This window comes from Elephantulus edwardii, unplaced genomic scaffold, assembly GCF_000299155.1.
Source record: "Elephantulus edwardii isolate Elephantulus edwardi_28Jun2011 unplaced genomic scaffold, EleEdw1.0 scaffold00273, whole genome shotgun sequence".
In the NCBI taxonomy this organism is placed as follows: Eukaryota; Metazoa; Chordata; class Mammalia; order Macroscelidea; family Macroscelididae; genus Elephantulus; species Elephantulus edwardii.
In genome coordinates this window covers 1336864-1359687 of record NW_006400023.1, presented here as the reverse complement: position 1 = coordinate 1359687, position 22824 = coordinate 1336864, and the positions used below count along the sequence as shown (strand labels likewise).

Here is a 22824-nt window from a genome sequence, read left to right as displayed (position 1 = left end):
CATCAGCAATATTATTCCTGGTGCCATGACCTCTTCTAAAGCCCAGCTTTCATTTCTGGCCATTTTCTATACATTTTTAATAGTCTTCAGCAGTACTTTGCTTGCAAGTGATATTAGTTATACTGTTTGATAGTTTCTACATTCTGTTGGATCATCTCTTTTGGGAATGGAAACAAGTATGGATCTCTTCATGTCAGTTGACCAAGTGACTATCTTCCAGATTTTCTGGCACACAATGGTCAGCACATCCATAGCTGCATCTCTTAGTTGAAACATGTTATTTGGATTCCCATGGATTCCTGGGGTCTTATTTTTTTAGCTATTATGGTGTTGGAGAAAAGCACTGATCATCCCATGGATGGCTAAGAGAATAAAGAAATAGGATGTGTTGGGGAGCTGCTAGCTAAAGCTATTCATGTGTTGGGGAGATGCTTGCTGATGCCAGGCAGGTGGCAGAGAACTGCTAGCTGACTCCACATGTGTTGGGGAGCTGCTTGCTCCCGATGTATACCAGGAGTGATGCTGGAACTTGAGTGAGAGACTTTATGGGGTGGGGGTGGGGGGTCACTGCTGTTTGGATGGATCATGTGGGACCTCATAAGCTCAATCAGAAGGAAGTGAGACAGCTAAAGCTCCCTCTTGAAGGGAAAACCAAAGCTTCTTCATTTACCAATCAGGTCTCAGCACTCTGCCTTGAATTTCCTCACGTCCAGTCCATCAACTGCCTTTAGCCCAGAGCTCCTTAGGCTACCCTAGCTGTGGCAGTTGTCTGACAGAGGAGGCTACTTGCACAGGCCTTTTTTCTATCAAACTGAGAGAAACCTAGGCAGGGTGGCTGTCCCACCTTCTTCTGGAGTGGTAACTTCAGATTAAGAACCTGCTATTGCCTCCAACATGAAAAACTCTACTACAGCAATGTCACATAGGAAGCAGGCTACTTCACACCATTCCCCCATGCAATGCCAAAGCAAGATGTCATCCAAGAAAAGTGACACAGTACCAATGGATGTTATGAAGCCAGAAAGTCAAATGAAACTTTCTGACACAGAATTTAATTCAATCATTGTTCTATTATAGAACAGTATACCTTCTTCTCCAATGTCCATGGGAACGTTTTCCAGAATAAATCACATTTTGGGACACAAGGCAAGCATCAATAAATTCAAAAGCATAGAGATAATATTAAACATCTCAGTCCACAATGCTACAAAATTAGAAATTAATAAGAGGATAAAGCAAACAAAACACCCCATACATTTGGAAGCTGAACAACACCTTGCTTGAACATGAGTGTTCTATTATTGCTATATTGCTCCAGAAGAGCATAAGTGAGTACTAAAAGGAATAAAAAATGAAATTAAAAATTTCTTGAGACAAATGACAATGAAGATACAACTTACCAAAATCTCTGGGAAACAGCCACAACAGTAATTAGAGGTCAACTTATAGCAATAAGCATTAAAAGACAGGAAAAAATGACCATTAACTCTCTAACCCAACATCTTCAACAAATTGAAAAAGAATAAGAAAACATAACACCCTCCAAAAAAACCTTGATTATAAAAATTTAGGCAGAAATAAATGAAATAGAAAACAGAAAAACAGGTAGCTGCTGCTGCTACCGCTGCCACAGGGGCTGCTCAGTGGGCTTCTCTTATGCGCCGCCCCACATCAGGCTGAACCCAGGGAGCTGAGGTGCCTTGAGACAGAGAGTGATTGCCACTGCCCACGGCTGGATCCCAGGTCAGAGACTGCAGGAGGAAGCAACGGTGGCAGCAGCGAGAGTCCCCTTGGAGGTCTGGGACTGGGGAACTGCCGCTGACTTCATGATGCCAGTATGAACAAAATAGCTTATGATGCTTATCCTTACCCACCACTTTTGAGACACTGAGTGGAAACTAAAATACCTGTAGTTGGAGAAATTTGTCCCACCTGCCTCCCCTAGTCCCTCTGGAGTCATGTGGTTTATCTGGGATGGCTGTGCATGACTTGTGCTATTGTCTTCTGGTTTCTGATCCTTTACACAGAATTCGTGGTCATCTTTGTCATAATGATCCTGTCCAGAGACTACATCTACAGCATCATCAATGGGATTGTCTTCAACCTTCTGGTGTTCCTGGCCCTGGCCTCCCACTTCTCAGTCATGCTGACGGACCCCAGAGGTGGTGTATAAATGTCCCAAGTGCTGCAACATCAACCCTGACTGGGCCTACCACTGCAGTGTTTGTAAATGCTGCATTCGGAACATGGACCACTACTGTCCCTGGGTCAATGACTGGACGAGAACAAGCAGAAGTACTTTGTCCTGTTTACAATGTACATAGCCCTCATCTCTTTGAATGCTCTCATCATGGTGGGATTCCACTTCCTACATTGCTTTGAAGAAGACTGGACAAAGTGCAGCTCCTTCTCTTCCCCATCACAGTGATCCTCCTCGTCTTGCTGTGCTTCTAAGGGCTGCTTTTCCTCATCTTGACATCAGTCATGTTTGGAATCCAGGTGCACTCCATCTGCACCGACCAGACAGGAATAGAACAATTGAAAAAGGAAGAGAGAAGATGGGCTAAAAAACCAAAATGAATGAACATGAAAGCCATTTTGGCTACTCCCTATCCCTGGGCCAGACCAAGGAAAGGCAGGCCCATACCAGTACGTGGTCTGAAGGAACCCGGCACCATTGCCATACAGACACAGGCTTCACCATACCACTATCATTCTCCCATTTTCATGAATGTTTAGACCAAGAAAGCAACTACTCTCAAACTTTCCTCTTTAAAAATTTTTTAAAATGTCTTCAAATGAAACAGCTGAACATTGCAGAGAGAAAAGTAAAACACCAAACAACCCAACCCAACCCCACCACCACCCTGGGCCCCTTCCCCACCTCATTTTTTCTTTTTTTAATAGATCATCCTATTTTTTTGGTGACCAAAGCTGCTCTTGTTTTCGCTTTCTAAAATGACTTTTCTGGCCCTCTGGTTTCCTCTCTGCTGTCTGTCTGGCATGACTAACATGGAGAGTGCTGTCTCCGGGGCTGTGCCCCCTTCTACTAACCATGTGAAATGCAAGTGATTCTGGTGGTGGAGGGACTGGCCCTTGACACCTGAGTGGGGACCTATAGGAGGGCCAGGAAGGCCCATAGCCTCTCCACTGCCCAGTAGGCAGTGGCAGGCTCCTGGATGGGAATGAAAACCTCAACGATGGATGCTTCCCCTTGAAGCCTGAGCAGGGCGACACCAGGCCAGAGCCCTCAGAATGGCCTTGACAAGCTGCCTAGCCCCCAAATGAACACAGTTTGCCTCCTGATTTGTAATCAATTGCCTGCCCTTGTACCTTATGGGCTTGGGCTGTGGAGAGTGATTTTGGGGGAAGGGATGTGAGGATGAAATTAAAGGGGTCTTATTTGTTCTGGGGGGGGAAAAGAAAACAAAAAAATTAAAACCATCAATAAAACCAGGAGTTGGTTTTTCAAAAAGGTCAATAAAATTGACAAACTACAAACAAAACTTATAAAAGAAAAAAAGACACAAATATGAATAAGGGATGAAATGGGTAATGTCACAATGAAACCAACTAAAATAAAAAAGTTAACAATGGAATATTATGGAAAAACTATACTCACACAAATATGAAAACCTAGAGGAAATGGACACTTAAATTCATGAACATTGATGCAAAAATCCTGAATAATAATTCACCATGACCAAGTGGGATTCCTAACACATATGCAAGAATGGTTCAACATAAGAAAATCAGTGAAATTCATCACATTAACAAAGCAAAGAACAAGAACCACATGATACTATCTATTGATGCCGAAAAGGCCTTTGACAAAATCCAACACCCTTTCCTGATTTAAAAACTCAACAAAATAGGAACAGAGGGGAATTTCCTCAGCATAGTAAAGTATACATGCAAACCCGAGGGCCAACATTTCTCAATGGAGAGAGATTAAAGGCATTCCCCTTGAAAATGGGAACTAGGCAAGGATGCCCACTACCAACTCTCCTATTCAATATTGTATTGAAAGTCTTAGTGACAGCAATAAGACAAGAGAAGGAAATAAGAAGTATACAAATTGGTAAAGAGGAAGTAAATTATCTCTATATGCAGATGATATGATAGTATACTTAGAAAACCCTAAAGATTCAGCAAGAAATCTACTGGACATAGTTGACCAATTCAGCAAAGTGGCAGGATACAAGATCATCATACAAAAAAATCAACTGGATTTCTCTACAGTGACAAAGAGAATACAGAACAGGAGCTACGTAAAACAATACCCTTCACAATAGCTAATCACATGATTAAATACTTGGGAGTAAATCTAACCAGAAGAACAAAGGATCTATTCAAAGAAAATTACAAAACATTACTACAAGAAACAAAGAGAGACCTGGAAAAATGGAAGAATATCCCTTGCTCAAGGGTAGAAGACTTAATATTGTGAAAATGACAATACTATCAAAGGCACTTTACAAGTTCAATGCAATCCCAATACAAATACCAATTTCATTCTTCAACGAGATGGGAAAAGCAATCTCCAATTTAATTTGTAACAGAAAGAGGCTCCTAATAAGCAAAGCATTCCTTAAAAAGAGATACAAGGTAGGAGGCATCTCACTCCATGATTTCAAATGCTGTCGTGGTGGTCAAGAGTTTGGTACTGGCACGATGGCAGACACATAGAGCAATGTCAGAGAACTGAGAACCCAGAAATCAGCCCATCTACCTATGGTCAACTCATTTTTGACAAGGAGATTAAATCCATTAAGTGAGGAAACGACAGTCTTTTAAACAAATGGTGCTGGAAAATTTGGAAAGCCATCTGCAGAAATCTCAAGCAAGACTTATACCTCACTCCATACACAAAAAACTGAAAGTGGATCAAGGATCTCAGACTAAAATCAAGGACTAAAAACTTCATTAGAGAAAAGCTTGGAAGAGCTCTACAAGCCCTAATCCACAACATAAACAGTCTTCCAAGCATCCTGAAAAACCTATAACTGGGAGAGGATATAATAGATGAATTCCCAGGCATACCCAAAAATTTCTCCAGCAGGATAAAACAAGGAATCCACAGACTGGGAAAAAAGATTTGGTAATGACATGTCTGATAAGGGATTTATACCTAGAATTTATAAAATACTCCAGCACCACAGCAAGATAAAGGTAAAAAAAATCAATTGAAAAATGGGCCCAGGATATGAACAGACACTTCACCAAAGAAGACATTAAGATGGCAAACAATCCCATGAAGAAATGCTTAAATGCAAAGCAAAATAACTATGAGATATCATCTCATACCAATAACAATAGCAAAATTCAACAGGTCAGCAAACAAATGCTGGTGAGGTTGTGGAGAAGCTGAAACCCTTATTCACTGTTGGTGGGAGTGTAAAATGGTGCAATCATTATATTGCTCCTTTCCTAATAAACCCCATAACTCCAAGCACGGTCTACAAAATCTGTGAGGCTATTGCAATGAGTGTTAGAAATCAGCAGTGAAGTAGAGTTGTGTGAAGGGGTAGTTTCTGTCAGAATTGTGGATTTTTAAAAACAGGTAGTGATAGGAGGTATGTCTGACCTCTAAGGATTCAGCTTTGGGTTATTGATCCTGATGATTTTCTTCCCTGCTTCTGAAGTTAGATGAGGTCAGATGGTTCTGCCATGCCATTTTGACAAAAGCCTCAAAGATCTGCTTGTTCAGATACAATACAAATAACCAATTTACAATGCACACACATAGATACATCCATGTACCCACATATTTATTACTTTGTTTCAGAATGTTTAGTTTGTGTTAATACTTTTGTTAACAAGAACTGTTTCTCTAGCCTGCAGTGAACAGATGTCGGGGCTGGTGGTGGAACCTTAATCTTGGGAGTTCTCCAAATCATAGGAGAACTAGACACTTTTCCCAAGGAGATCCAGAAACACAGGTTTACTGTTACAGGGAAAGCTTCTGTGTCAAAACTTGAGAAGGTGGAGACTGAGTTCCTGGAGCTGTATTCAGAAGACTGGGGAGGTTGGTATTGGCAGACTTCTTCCTATGTTGAACTTGGCAGTGGGCAAGAGGAATAGGAGTGGAGACAATAGCTTCTTCTGGAGGAGGAAGAACCGGAGGCAGAATGGTGTGGATTTCCCAGCAGCTCTTTTTATGTCAAACTTTTATCAAGATCCAGTTTTATAAACAAACCTAGCCAAACAAAATAAGAGAAAATGATTATAAGTCATTTGATTACAATCTGATGGGACTAGTTTTTAGAGGAAAGACACAGATATAAAGGGGTATAGATTCATATTTGTATTTTCTGTCTGCCCACTCTTAACTTATTTCCAGTTAAATAATCAACGTTTGACTATCACAACACGGTGTTACTTTACACTGGGTAATCAGGGCTCTCTCACTTGGTCATTTTTATGCTTCATTACTACTTCCACTAGAGATAAGGAAGTAGAAGGAGGTAAAACTAAAATCAAGCCATCTGGCACTTTTATGATATTGAAAACTTTAGTGAGACAGGAAGAATAATCTACAGTCTGGAATGGTTTTTACATTGAATATGAATTAAAATTATTCATGATCTCGCTTTTCCTCTTTTATTCCATCATTTCTATAAACAGCTGATACTTTGAAAAAAAAGAAATTTCTTAGGCAAGACACATAAAGCACTAATCATAAAGGAGGAAAAAGCAATAAATGTAACAACATTAAACATTTTTTGGGGAGAATTTTCATTTTTTAAAAACTTGTGTTTTAAGGAAAATTTACAGAAAGGTTAAATTTTCATTCATCCATTATTGCTCATTTACATATTTATTAAAAAGATATAACCTACAAAGACTTATTTAATATAAAATATATAAAGAAGTTCTAGACATCAATAAGATGAAAAGAAAAAAGTGATTTCTGGGTAAGATGAGTGACTTATTATAAACTCATGAGAGCTTATACCTCTCTTCAAGATAATAGCAAACAAGGACAGCAGATAAGAAGGCTAATCCTGGAATCCTGAGTGGATAAAGAAAAGGAGTACTTCAAACATGTTCAACCAAAGAAACGGAAGGAAAATATTGACTAAGGCGAGTGATGGAGCCCAGAACTGTAAACAGCATGGCCCAGCCATTCTGAAGTCTGGCCTGCTAAGGTAGTGTGGGACAGTTGGCAGCTGTCTGATAAGATGTGATCTCTCATTTGTTCCCACATCCTCTCCGGGATCAGGGGAGCCACCTCATTCCAACCAAGTGGCTGGCAGCATTTCTCCATCCTGCGCGCGCACACACACACACACACACACACACACACACACACAGCAAGAGAGAAACAGAGAAGGATAGATAGGGAAATAGGGAGAGACAGATATGGATAGATATATGGATTCTATGAAGAAAAATTTGGCATCAGGATTGGAGGAAGACTCATCCACAACCTTTGTTATGCAGATGATACAACTTTGCTTGATGAAAGTGAGTAGGACTTGAAGCACTTGCTGCAGAAGGTTAAACATTGAAGGCTTCAATATGGACTCAGCTTCATTGTAGCTTGAACTTCTATCTTCCTTTCCATTGGCTCTTGATCATATGGTATTTCCTGAAATATTTCAGTGTCAGCCAATTCTTTTTGGTACATTGATTTGCTTTATTCCTTTCATCTTCTTTTAATGCTTCCTAGATCATTCAAAAATTTTGCCCATAGCATCTCTAAGTATTAAAACTTAAGGCTTGAATTTGTTTATCAATAATTTTAGCTTCAGAACTGTCAAATGAGTTGAGTTCTTCTCTTTTATTCTTTAATTCTAGGTCTCTGCATAATCTGTTATAACAGTTTGCTTTGTCTCCTCTAGCTGCCCTTTGAAATCTTCTGTTTAACTTTTACTTCAACATCTCTTCCCTTTGTTTTGGCTTCTCAACACTCTAGTGCAATTTTCAGTCTCTTCTGACATCCATTTTGGCTTTTTTCCCCCTTTGTCTTTGTAGTGACCTCTGTACTCTCTACATGGATGATGCCCTTGATGCCATCTCACAATTCATCTGGTCTTTGATCATTGGTGTTCAAACCTATTCTTAAGATAATTTTTAAAGAGACACACAGAAACTGAGAAAAATGGAGAGAAACAGAGAGACAAAGTTAGAGGAAGATATGAAAGAGAGAGAAAAAGAAAAATACATAATAGAACTAAGATGTCCTGACTCATATCATGGTATGCTTTAAAAACTCACCAACTACTGTGGAAACAAAACAAAACAAACCCAAACACAAAAAAACACAAACCCAACCAAAGAAGTAAATAAAAACCCGTAACACCAAACTCTGATGGTGAAGTGGTTAAGGAGCTGCGCTGCTAACCTGAGGTAAGTGGTTTGTGGTTTGAAGTGCAAGCAGGGAGCAAGAGTGACACAGTCAGATATATCAAAATAAAATAATAAGAGTTCCCCCTAGACAAATAATGGTGATGTGCTAATTCTAGACCACATGTTGTGGTCTCATCCACCCCACAAATGAGCAGAAATGACGGCATGGCTGAGCACTTTAACCCCAAACTTGTTTGACTGGCAGAGAAACTATCTCAGACCAGACACCTCACCTCTCCAACCACCTGTGGCAAGGGCACCAATCCGGTGCCCAGCCCCCTTTTCCAAAAGCCCTCTCCCTTTTCTCCCTTTTTAAATTTCAATTGATTTTGGATTTTTGTTTGCTTGTTTGGAGCTTCTGTTTGCTTGTTAAGGAGCTCTGGTGGTGTGAAGTGTAGGGAGATGAGCTGCTAACCCGAAGGTAATCCTTTGGCAGTTCAAAACCACCAACTGGTCTGGAAGAGCAATCTCCTTTCTTGATATTTAAAGCCTCCGAAACCCCACTTGGAGGGTCAGCTAGAACAGAAATGAGTTTCCCCTCTCCTTTCAATTTGTTTAATTTTCTTTTTTTGCGATTATGGGTTTTTCCATTTCTTCTGCCTTCTCTCTAGCTTTTTTCCTTTCCCTTGCTCTATTTCCTTTCTCTCTTATCTGTTTTTCGTCACTTTTTTTTACATCCCTCTCAGTTTTAGTTTTTCTGTTTTCTCATACTGTCTAATCTTATAATATTTTTAAGGGGTATTTTTTGCTGGTTTTCCTTTTCTCTTTAGCAGAGCTGGCAACAGGATACAGTCACGTATCTATTACCTGCAGCTTCATCAGGTGCCACTGAGTTGACTATGACCCAGTGACCCTGAAGAGCAGATCTGTACCTCGTCCTATCTTATGTCATCTTCACCATCTCTGATATACTTGAGTCCAATATTACAGTCACGATCCCAATCCATCCTAGAGAGGGTTAAACCAGGCTGCTCCTTGGAGGAAGGATTCTGGGGCTTCGCCTGACATACTTTGGACATGTTGTAAGGAGAGACAGGTCTTTGGAGAGGGACATCATGCTGGGCAGAGTGGAGGGACGGCACAGGAGGGGAAGACCCTCTATGAGGTGGATTGATTCAGTGACTGGGGTAATCGGGATGGATGTGTCAGAGGCAATGAGATTGGCACAGGATAGAGCAGGGTTTAGGGCTGTTGTACATAGGGTCGCTATGAGTCGCAGGCGACTCGACGGCACATAACAACAACAACAACATCCCAATCCATCTTGAAGGTTGTCTTCTCTTTCACTGAACCTCCACCTTTCCAAGCATGATGTCCTTTTCCAAGGAATATATATCCTTTCCTCACTGAACTGCCACCTTTCCAAATATGACGACTCTTTCCAAAGAGAGAGGAAGCTTGCCTTTAAGCAACATCTGGTTGCACTTTCTCTAAGACGGAGTTGCTTGTTCTTTTGTCAGGCCATGGGATATTCAGTACTCTTCAACATCACAACTCAAGAGCATAGATTCTTCTTCTAGCAACCTTATTCACTATCCAACTTTCAGATGCATGACCAGTTCCTGCTCCACCTGATTGACGACAGACTGTAACTAACACCAGTCCAATCTTCCCTCAACTGCTCTGCACAGTGAACAGACAGCTTGCACACATACCTGCTTTATCGGTTCTACCAGAAGACAGGTACAGGTTTCACACAGCAAGTTCTTCCTCAAAAAGCTGAACATAGAAATTCCATATGGCCCAGCTATTCCATTGCTTGGAATATACTCCAAGAAAATAAGAACTTAGGCTCAAATGGAGACTTGTACACCAAGGTTCATAGCAGCATTATTTACCATTGCAAGAACAGGGAAACAGCCCAGGTGTACAACCACAATGAATGGATGGGAAAGTTGTGGTACATTCACACAATGGAATACTATGCAGCACGCAGGAGCAATGATTTTGTAAATTACTACCTAACTTGGGAGGGAATGGAGAGCGTTATGCTGAGTGAACTCAGTCCCACAAGGACAAATCCTGTATAAAACTATTGTAAATGAGTATGAGGATCCATGGAGGGGGGAAGGTGGACTCAGAGTTGTTAGGATGGGCAGGGGTAGGGTGGAGGGTTAATCATAGGATTGCACAATTCAATTGGTGAGAGGGTGAAGGAAGGATCTTTTGTGAAAAACAATGTATTCAAACTTTGTAAATAAATCAGTATAAATAAAATAAAAAAAGACAAGGTAGTAACAGGCATAGATAGATGTTGTTATGTGCCGTAGAGTCGTTTGCGACTCATAGCGACCTTATGTACAACAGCCCTAAACCCTGCTCTATCCTGTGCCAATCGCATGAACTGACACACCCAACCCGATTACCCCGTCATTGAATCAATCCACCTCATAGAAGGTCTTCCCCTCCTGCACTGTCCCTCCACCCTACCAAGCATGATGTCCTTCTCCAAGGACCTGTCTCTCCTTACAACATGTCCAGAGTATGTCAGACGAAGCCCCAGAATCCTTGCCTCCAAGGAGTAGCCTGGTTCATCCCTCTCTAGGATGGATCTGTTTTCTTGGCAGTCCATGGAACATTCAATACTCTTATCCAGCACCACAGCTCAAAGGTGTCAATTCTTCTATCCTCCCTAGTCAATGTCCAACTCTCTGATGCATAACAAGTGATTGCAAAAACCATGGCCTGTATCAGGCGGACCTTAGTCTCCAGAGAGACACTGTTGCTCTTGAGTACTTTAGAGAGGTCCCTAACCGCACTTTCACATCGCAATATGTTTTTTTATTTCCTGGCGGCTGGTGCCAAGAGTATTGACCGTGGAGCCGAGCAAACTGAAGCTGTATTCAATCTCTTCGCCATCCATCCTGATGCTACCGATTGGTCCAGTGGTGAGAATCTTTGTCTTCTTGACATTGAGTCCCTCCTGGCCACGTGTCCAAAGTATGTGAGACGGAGCTTCAAAATCCTAGCCTCCAAGGAGAGACTTGGTTTCACCCTCTCCAAGACAGACTTATTTGTTCTCTTGGCGGTCCATGGTGTGTTTAAGACTCCTCTCCAGCACCACATCTAATTGCTTTCGAAAAATTATTCAGAAATGAAGGGATAGAGGAAGAGGAGAAAGGAAGATAAGAGAGACAATAAAGGGGATCCTCCCCTTTTCATATTACTGATAACTACATTCCTAATCCTGTACTTTGTACTTTTCATTCAACATATATTAGAGCTTGCTTTTTATCATACTTAAAGAGCTTCCTTATTTTTTTATGACACAATGATATTCTGTGGACTTCTATTGATGGATATTTACATTTAACATATTTTTAACTGCAGATAACATCACATGAAGCAATTACTGGAACCCTACATTAATCACACACACTGTGATTTCACTCACTGGGATAAAAGCCAGGTATGTCATATGAGTTTTGACTTATGGCAACCCCATGCATGTCAGAACTGTGTTCTACAAAGTTTTTAATGGATGACTTTTTAAGAAGTAGATCACCAGGCCTTTCTTCCAAGTTGTATCTGAGTGGAATCTAATTTCTAATCTTTGAGCTGAAGCCAAATTAGTATACCTGATAGATGATAAAGTTCTGGAAGTAGGTTTGATTTTTAGAGACTGGCAAATAGTTCTCTACCAGCAATGTGAAGTATACCTTTAACTTGTTCACTGTATGCTATGGAGTTAAAAATGTGGGGGTATATGTGTTATAAGACAAATCAATCAATCAATCAATAAGTAAATAAAAGGAGAGGGAGCTACACAGACAGACAGACAAACAGCAGTGTATTACTTGTTCCTTCGGCGTGGAGGGTCTTCTCATCAACACTTCGAACATTAAAGGAAATAAACAATTTCCTTCTTTCAACTTTATCAAGTTGGCTATTTATCACAGCAACGGAATTAATGCAGATAGGTCTGCAGAAAAAAAAAAGATAGGTTTTTAATTACAGTTTTGTAATGCTGACAAATAATCAAAGAACATTACAAGGTGTAGAAATTTAGGACAACTGCTATTCACAGGCTTAGATAAAATATCGTTAAGGATGTGGACATGGACAGTCTTTCATGTCATCCATGTGACCAGGTGTCCTTCTAGGCTGGGGTCAAAGTGATGGCCAGCAACTTTAGTTCTGTGACTGCTGAATCTCTCTGGAGGTTCAGAGAAAAATGTGTAGGGAGCAGAAGGCATTTGAAGAGGTAAAAAGAGTCACAAGATGATGACAATCAGCTACAATTATTCCCACTGTCACAATAAAAACGTCTCACTAATTCTCTTCAAGTAGCCGAAACTTTGCACTGTGTCATTAGAAAGGTTCCTAATAACCAAAAAACTATGAGATCTCATCTCAACCCAGTAAGAATAGCAAAATTTTACAGAGTAGCAAACAACAAATGCTGGCGAGGTTGAGGAGAAACTGGAACCCTTATTCACTGTTGGTGGGAGTGTAAAATAGTACAACCACTCTGGAAGACTGTATGGTGCTCTCCCAAAAAGTTGCAAATAGAAAACCATTTGGCCCAGCAATTCCAATACTGGGAATACACCCCAAAGAGACCATAATTGCCATCCAAGCAGGTATATGCACGCCCATGTTTATTGAGGCTTTGTTCACAATAGCAAGGAGTTGGAAACAACCTAAGTGCCCATAAACAAGCAAATGGATAGAGAAGCTGTGGTATATTCACACAATGGAATACTATGCAGCATTGAAAAACAAGGAACTCATGCAATATTATTCAAAATGGGTGACCTTGGAGGACATTATGCTGAGTGAAGTATCTCAGTCACAAAAGAACAGGTGCTGTATGGTGCTACTATTATAGAATGGGACTGACATCAGGGTTGGGGTGAGACTAAAAAAAATTGGATAAATTATGTATACTGCATTGAAACAGATGAGAGAGAAGTGTTTGAAAGCGATATAAGATTGGGTATTACGGTTAAGAGTACAGAATGAAGGTTGCATAGTGGAGTGTACTCGTGACAGGAGGGGGGGGATTCTATACCAATGAATTAATTTTTCTTTTACTTTTCAAAGAAAAGAGTGAACTGGGGGGGAGGGGTGAGCAAGGAAAAAATGTAACAATGAATATATGGAAATAAAAAAATCTCTGTAAACGTTCATTAAAATTAATTAAAAAGAAAATAAGAAAGGTACCTAATAACAAATTGATGGTAACAGCTTACTGTGCTAAGTCAGTGTTCCTTAGAAGAACTTTCTATGATGATGGAAATGTTCTGTATCAGAGCTGTATAGTTTGTTATTGAATAATATGGTAGCTATGAATGGTATTAAGCCCTTGAAATGTGGTTAGCCTGAATGAGAAATATAATTTTTAATTTAATTTCATTTTAATAGCTATCTGTGACTAATGATTATAGTCACCTACAGGAAATGGAAAGAATCTCTCTTCACAGGTGAAATTTCAGTTGGCAAAAAGATGGCAAAAAAAAAAACGTTGGCAAAAAAACCAGCCAGGGAGATGTTTCATGTTCCTGTAGTACCACCATGTGGATGAGAAAACTACTCCAGCTGAGGACACTCATTGTGATTACCTAGTTTGTGCTCCTACGATCTCTTAATATTACCACCAACATTTTCCAAGCCACAAGATGGCACTATCAAGCTTTGTCCTTTTGTAGTCAAAATTTACTAAGGTTTGAGGGGATGTGGTGGTATAGTACATACAGAATTGTGCTGCTAACCCAAAGGTGGTCCCTCTCTGGCAATTAGAATCTACCTACCAGCAGTTCTATGGGAGAAACATGGGCCTTCTCCTCCTGTACAATTTAAAGTCTCTAAAAACCCCACTGCAGGGTCAGTTATGAGTTGGTTCTAAATGGACACTGAGTTGAGCGGAGAGCTGAGGGAATGAATGTCAAGTGTTCTCACCTGCCCAGGACCTCACTCTCCTACCAACTTTACTCTCTCTTCCTTTCCCTCTGTCTCTCTCTTTCACACACTTAAACATACTCCCTTTACTCTAGAGAATCACCTTGCCTTCATTCTTAGCTCTTAGAGGCTAACTAGAGTTGACCCCACAACAATCCTAGGACTTCTGATGGTGTCCTCAGGGCTTACAAGATACAAGCTAGGCTGGTGTCCATTGCACCAACATGGGAGGAAAAGACTACCTGAGAACATTTTGTTACCTATTTATCACACATACAAAGATACTGGATCCTGGAATTCATACACTCTGGAAGGAGCTGGGCCTCTGAATTGAGAAAAGTCCCTCACAAACCTCAATGGTTTCTGTAGAATGTGGAGACTGTTAAAGTTCTAATTGTCCTCATGTGCCATAAAGTTGACTCAAGGCAACACCATGAACAGCAGATCTGTACCTTGCCCTTTCTATGCCATCCTCATGATCTGAGATGCTCAAGCCCACTGCTATGGTCACTGTGCCAATCCCAGCATAAAGTCTTTTTACAAGGACTGCTCTTCCTGACAACATGCCCAAAGTATGTAAGATGGAATATCACTGTTCTTCCCTCTAAGGACCAACCTGGTTGTATTTTTTCCAAGACAGATTTGTTTGTTCTTTTGGGGGTCCTTGAGATATTCAGTAAATCTAACTTATTTACCACAGATTTTAAAAGATTCCTTATTTTTTTACTTCGAACAATATGATCATAGAACATGAGAATTAATATCCCAATTCTTAAAAATTTAGATTTTATTTTACATGTACAACTAAGGAAGACAGAAGAATTGATGCCTTTGAGTTGTAGTGCTAAAGAAGAGTGTTGAACATACTGTGGACTTCCAGGAGAACAAACAGGTCTGTCCTAGAGAAAGGGAAACTGGGATGCTCCCTAGAGGCTACGATTTTGAGGCTCCATCTCACATACTTTAGGCATGTGGCCAGGACAGATCAGTCCTTGGAAAGGGACATCATGCTTGGAAGGGTGGAGGGACAGCACAGGAGAGGAAGGCCTGGATGAGAAATATTGACCCAGTGACTGGAGAAATGGGATTAGGTCTATGGGAGACAATGAGACTGGCTTAAGATAGGCAGGTTTCAGAGCTAGTGTACATAGGGTCGCTATGAGTCACAGACAACTCGATGGCATATAACAGCAAAAATGTGTATGACAATATCTGGAACAAGGGGTATACTGTGTACAGGGCTGGGGGAAGAGTGAGGGGAAGAAAATGTGCAACAATGGGAAAACAATAATATATTTTTGATGCTTTAAAAATTTAGATTTGCTTTATGGACCAGTATATGATCTACTTTTGTAAATGGTTTGTGCACATGGAGAAAAGGATCTTTTCCTCAAGTACCAGATGCAGGGTATATATCCAATAAATGACCCTTGTTATTTCATGGATGTTTACATCTTCTCTAATTTCTTTGCCCAGTTGACCTGCCAGGAATTGACAGCAGTATGTTGGAATCTCCCATCATGGAGGAGGCTTAGTAAATTATCAGTTTTGCTCATACAATATAATGCACTGTTACTATTATTGATTTAGAATTGTTACAGTTTGCTATTAAATGGAATCTTATTCTGAAGTATGTAAGGACTGTTGTTGCTGTTTGGTGTCGTCAAGTCGAGTATAACTCATAGCAACCCTACCATATGAACAGGAGCTATTGTTAATGAAGGAAGAAGTGGAAGCTGTACTGAAGGCATTGGCAAAAAAATAAGGCCTGAGGAATCGATGTGATACCAATTGACTTGTTTCAATTAACTGATGTAGCTTTGGATGATCTCACCAGTCTATGGCAGAAAATTTGGAAAACAGCTGAATAGCTGTCTGGTCAACAGACTGGAAAAGGTCCATATTTGTTCCCATTCCCAAGAAAGGTGATCCAACTGAATGTGGAAACTATAGATATGTAAGGACTGTTGTTATGTGCCGTCGAGTCGTTTGCGACTCATAGCGACCCTATGTACAACAGCCCTAAACCGTGCTCTATCCCGTGCCAATCTCATTTGTATAAAACTTTGTTACCTTATAAAACTAATAATCTAAAAATATTTGATAGGGGAGAAGAGTTCTTTTCTAAAGAATGCCCTTAATAGGTTATGACTGTTAAGGTTATTTGTTTAGGAATAAGTAAACATAACCTGGCTCCCCGAGGGCTATGACATAAAACCATTCAATTCTTTGGGATTCAAAATAAAGATGTTTTGCCACTTAAATGTTTCTACTCTGTGAGGTTTCCATTTTCCCCAATATCTATTTTCTTTCATGTCTTTTAATCATGTTTTATTTACAAAGGATGTCCTGGTTTGTCATCCACAGTTTGTTCAGTCTTAGTATACAAGTGTTTCAATGTGACAATTAACTTCTTGAGATAGTCTCTAAATTCAAGTGGGATATACTCAAGATCATACTTTGGTTCTTATACATTTGTTTCAATTTTGTTCAACTTGATCTTGCATATGTGCAATGCATGGTCTATTCTAATGTCAGTCTCTGGCTGTGTTCTAAATGATGATACTGAGTGTTTCCATTGTCTCTCCACAGATGTAGTCAAACTAATTTCTGTGTATTCCAGTGAGATCTTATGTGCATAATCACCACTCATTATACAGAGAAAGGTATTTCCAATGAATAAGTCAATGGTTTTGCAAAACTCCATCATGTGAATGGAGAGGGAAAAAAGTAAAATAATTGACCGGAAGATCTCAAAGGGTGGCTTGAGAATACAAAGTATTACAATGAAATGTGCAAAGACCTGGAGTTAGAAACCTAAAAGGGAAGGCACACTTGGAATTTCTCAATCTAGAAGAACTAAAGAAAAAAACACAATCCTTGATTTGCAATATCCAAGGACTCTATGGGCAAAATATTGAACAATGTACACACAACCACACCCACAGAAGGTCTACATGATTAACCATTTCAGGAGGCGGCATAGGATCAAGAATCAATCGTACTAAAGGAATAAGTCTAAACTGCACAAATTTTCATCAAGGTTAGTTGCTGGAGAAGTCGACCTACAACATTTGAGGAGAAGAATTTCAATAAACTTACCTTTTAAAATTGATATTGAGATTGGCAGTCATGACAATTCCCCCAGCGACCATTGCATTCATACCAAGAGTATCATCAATCAGGGCAGAAATGGCACCTCCATGTAGAAATCTAGTTTCAAGAGGAGGAAGAAAAATGTTTTCAGTAATTCTCAGGAGAGAGTGAAAAAAATTATCTAAGTATATCCATATATTTAATTATGAAAGGTCCACTTAGCTCATGTTTGGAATTGAATGTCAAATAATACTCTCATATCTGGATTTATTTTGTTAATAGCACAACAGCATGTTAAAAAAATCTGTAACTTAGAAGTAAAAGCATGTACAAAGCTAAAACATAACTTTGAAAACATCTTGTTTTAATTAAAAATAAACATGTATCACAAACATTTTTGCTTAAAATTTCAGAAAATGGAGCATGACTGGCAAGCCAGAATGCAGATCCCCAGCTACTGCCCCCCTCCCCCCCAGCTGTGGCTCTAAATGGGGGGCACAGGACCAGAGACCCTGCTGATCCTGGGCAGTGAACCAAAGCTCTTCACGTCTGGAATGAAAAATGGCCTCCAATGGAGGTCATCACTGCATTGCAAATGCAAAAAGTGAGAAACAAAATTGAAAGAGTCTTTAAAAAAAAAGAGGCAAAACCTGAACAAGTTTGGTAGAAAAAGTGCAGGTGCTGTTGAGTTGGTTCTGACTCCTTATTACCCCTTATTGCATTTTCTGAGGCTGGGAAATCCTTTGAGAGGAAAACTGCTCATTTTTCTCCTGGGGAGCATGGGGTAGAAGCAAAAATCTTAGAGGAAAGGATTTACAGATGCTGACAATTCTTGGAAATCTGAAGAAAATCTAGATTGTCCAGAATTAAGCAAAGCACTTCATAATTCTCAAAAAGCTGGTAATTAAAAAGATGACATAATTGAGCCTCTACATCTTGTGGTTCCTAACCTTTATGTTTTAATAGACAAAGTGCTAGTCAATAGGCCTTTATTTTAAGAACTACCTTCCCTCTATAACTTGATTTGTGCCACTATTAGAACCTCTACTTGGAATATTATTGCTTTTTAATTTTTGACTCATGTACTTTTAACTTGTTAGTTAAATGTGTCTTCTAGGCTGCAACACTTCCATGATACATCTTCAAGGATATGAACATGTACAGCTAAGCACAATTAATAACAGTGCATCTAAATTCCAAAATCAATCTCCACAATAGTCTACATGTTTCCTATTGCCAAAAGGGCCTTTTAGAGTAGTGAGAGAAGATCTTCACCCTGGAACCTACAGCGTCCCATTTCAGCAGGAAGTAACTAAGAGAATACGCCATCCCCTTTTCCTTATGAATCAGGGTGAAGTCTATCTCAGGGAGGAGTGGATAGGGAATGGCAAAGGACACACTGACAAAGGAGATTAATCTGAACTGGCTTTGACAAGCACTGTGGCAATGGGACAAAAACAGACTTTCAAGGGGGAATAAAAAAAAGAGGAATGAACTGGGGGGAGGGAGGGTAGAAAAAATAGTGCAACAATGAATGAATGGAAACCCAAAATCTCTGTATTCATTAAAATTAAAAAAAGAAAATTTTTACCTGACAGTAAATTTGATAACAAAGAAGACCTGCTGTTGACAAACCAAGAGGCTGACTCGGTGCTGGAGAACGAAGCAAACAAAAATGCTCTCTAACTGGAATTGTGTTTTATGAAGAGAAATGCACTTATTTAAGAGCGTACTGTGGGGAGGGGTGGGCAGGGAGAAAAGTGCAACAATGAATGGAAATCCAAAGTCTCTATAAATTTTCATTAAAATTAATAAAAATTTTAAAAAATGAGGGGAGCTCTGGTGGCCTAGTGGCAAGACGCTGCACTGCAATCCCAGAGAAACACGGTTCGAATCCACCAGATGCTCTGCCGGAGAAGGAGGCGCAATATCCTCCTGTACCAGTCAGATCTGATTTGACGGTACACACACACAAAATAATAAAAAATAAAAAAAAAATGAACTTATTTAGCATTTGTCTCTGTAAGAGTAAGCTCAGTAATTGTTTGCATTGCTATCTATATCTGGGTCTTGGCTTTTTGATATATTAGTGTAAAGAATAATCACTTTCTAATGGAAATCAGAATTAATGGATTATCAAATGGCATGTGTCAACAAAGAGTGGATGCCTGGATGTGCTCAGCACTCTATGCCAAGAAATTTGGAAGACAGTTACCTAGTTAATTGATTGAAAAAGATCCATATTTATTCCCATTCCAAAAAAAGGTGATCCAAGAGAATGTGCTAATTAGAGAACAATAATTATTACTATCTTAAGTAAAAAGAATTTTGTTGAAGATTATTTAAAAAATGGCTGGAACAGTACTGCGACAGTGAACTGCCAGAAATTCAAGCTGGATTCAGAAGAGGCTATGGAACAAGGTATATCATTACTGATGTCAGATGGATCATGGTTAAAACCAAAGAATACTAGTAAGAGATTTACTTGTGTTTTTTTTATTTTTTTTATTTTTTACTTGTGTTTTTATGGACTATGCAAAGACATTTGACTTGTGGATCATAACAAATCACAGCTAACGGTGAGAACAATGAGAATCCCAGAACACTCTACTATGCTCATGTGAAACCTACACATGGACCAAGAAGTGTTGTAAACTAGAACAAGGGAATGTTGTAGGATTTAAAATTATGAGAAGTGTGCATCAAGGTTGTACCCTGTCTTTACACCTATTAAATCTGTATGTTTAGCAAATAATTTGAGGATCTGGTCTATATGAAGAAGAATGTGGCATCAGGACTGTAGGAAGTCTCATCAACAACCTGGATTATGTAGATGACACAACTTTGTTTCATGAAACTGAGGAGGACCTGAAGAACTTGGTGCAGAAGATCAAGGACTGCAGCCTTCAATATGCATTATATCTCAATGTCAAGAAAACACAGATCCTCACCACGGGGCCAATAGGCAACACCATGATAAATGAAGAAAAACTGAAGTTTTCAATGGTTTCATTTTACTTGGATCCATAATCAAAGACGATGGTAGCAGCACTCAGAAATCAAAAGACCTATTTTATTGAGAAAATGTGCTGTCAAGGACCTCTCCAGAGTACTAAAGAGCAAGGATGTCAGTTTAAATTCCAAGATGCATTGATCCAAGCCACAGTCTTTCAATTGCTTCCAATGCATCTGAAAGTTGGACAATGAATAAAAAGAACAGAAGAAAAAAACCCCAATGCCTTTGAAAGGTGGTATTAGAGCACAGAATATCCATGGACTGCCAAAAGAACAAACAAATCTGTCTTGAAGGAAGTGTAGTAAGCAGGTTGCACTTTAGAGACAAGGATGATAAAACTTCATCTCACATAATCTGGGTATATTACCAGGCAAGACCAGTTCTTAGAAAAAGACATCATGCTGGCAAAGGCGGAGGATCAGAGAAAGAGGGGAAGACTTCTAACAAGATGGACTGACATAGTGACTAACAATGGGTTGGGATATTTCAGAGATGGTAAGGATGGCACAGGATAGGACAAGGTATGAATGGTAGATAGCTTCATACAACAACAATGAAAGTAAAATTTTCTATTTGTTTTGAAGTAATTTAGGGGAGTTGCTGGGGAGTTCTTGCTGCATCTATAGCACTGGCTACTTTAAAATAAAAGAAATATCATTTATGAGAAAAGAATATTATATACAACCACTTGGCCAAGTGACTGGAAAAGATCTATATTTGTTCCCATTCCAAAGAAGGGTGACCCAATAGTGTGGAAATTATAAAAAAATATCACTGATTTCACATGGAAGCAAGAGTTGGCTGAAGATTATCCAAAAACGACTGGAACAGTACATCGGCAGAGAAATGTCAGAAGTCCAGGCTGGGTTTAAAAGGGGTCGTGGTACTAGGGATATTGTAGCTAATGTTAGATGGATCTTAGCTGAAACCAGGGAAAACCAGAGGAATGTCTATCCGTGTTTCATTGATTATGCAAAGGTGTTTGACTGTGTGGATCATAAGAAATTGTGGCTAACTCTGAATGGGAATCCCAGAACACTTGCTTGTGTTAATGCAAACTCTATACTCGGACCAGAAGGAAGTCGTCAGAACAGAGCAAGGAAAACACTGCATGGTTCAAAACTGAGAAGGGTGTATGCCAAGGATTGCCCTGTCTCCATACCTTTTCAACCTGTATGCAGAACAGATTATCCGGGATCCGGGAGGCTGGGCTCTATGAGAAGTGTGGCATCAGGACTGGTGAAATATCCATCAACAATCTGCGTTACACAGATGACACAACCCTGCTTGCTGAAACTGAGGAGGACCTGAAGCATTTGCTGCAGAGGGTCAAGGACTGCAGCCTTCAATATGGATTGAGGCTCAACATCAAGTACTGAAGAGCAATGGTGTTTCTCTGGAAACTAAGGTGTGCTTCATACAGGCCATGTTCTTTGCAATGAGTTATGCGTTAGAGAGTTGGACAATGACAAGGGAGGAGTGAAGGAGAATTGATGCCTTTGAGCTGTGGTGCTGGAGAAGAGTACTGAATGTACCATGGACTGCTAAGAAAACAAACAGGTTCACCCTGGAGAGGGTTAAACCAGGCTGCTCCTTGGAGGCAAGGACTCTGGGGTTAGTCTGACATACTTTGAACATGCTGCAAGGAGGGACCAGTCCTTGGAGATAGACATCATTCTTGGGAGGGTAGTGAGACAGCACAAGAGGGGTAGACTATGGGGTGGATTGATTCAGTGACTGGGATAATCGGAGTGGGAATGTCAGAGAGAGTGAGACTGGCACAGGACAGAGCAGAGTTTAGGGCTGTTGTACATAGGGACGCTATTGAGTCGCAAGTGACTCGACACAAGGTTGTGTCACTTGCATAATGTAGGTTGCAGAGGAGTCTTTTTCCAATCCTTGTCACATTCCTCCTCATTAAGTCCAGCCTCCTGAATGATCTGTTCTGCATATAGACTGAAAAGGTATGGAGAAGCATCCCTGACATAATCCTTTCCTGGTTTTAAACCATGCACTGTTTTCTTGCTCTGTTCAGATGACTGCTTCTTGATCCAAGTATAGGTTTCACATGAGCACAATCAGGTGTTCTGGGATTCCCATTCTTTTTTTGGGGGGGTGTGTTTCTATTCATTCATTGTTGAACTTTTCTGCCCTCCCAACCCTCCCCCCTAGTACACTACCCTCTTGGAAAAGTAAAAAAAAAATCTTTCATTGTTTTACAAACCCTCCCCCAGGTCCACTCCACTATGCAGCCTTTCCTCTGGACTCCCATCATGACAAAAATACCTAACCACATATCCCTTTTAAACAGTTTTGAGCCCATCTTTCTCAGTCTCTCCCCAACCCTGAGGTCAGTCCTGCTTTACAACAGTGGCACCATGCAGTATTTGTCCTTTTGTGACTGAGTTACTTCACTCAGCATAATGTCCTCCAGGGTCACCCATTTTGAATAATAT

The 22824-nt window shown here is 40.0% G+C and overlaps 1 protein-coding gene across 1 annotated transcript in view; it reads right to left on the bottom strand.

Moving 5' to 3' along the window:
• Positions 1-6158: 6158 nt before the first annotated feature.
• The window catches only part of THEM4 (thioesterase superfamily member 4), a 47899-nt gene continuing 31233 nt past the window's right edge, over positions 6159-22824 (bottom strand). The window contains exons 7-9 of the mRNA XM_006900142.1: positions 17359-17469; positions 12153-12277; positions 6159-6199 (exon numbers count right to left, since the gene is read on the bottom strand). Coding sequence (XP_006900204.1) covers positions 6159-6199; positions 12153-12277; positions 17359-17469 — 277 coding nt within the window. The remainder of the gene's footprint in view (positions 6200-12152; positions 12278-17358; positions 17470-22824) is intronic.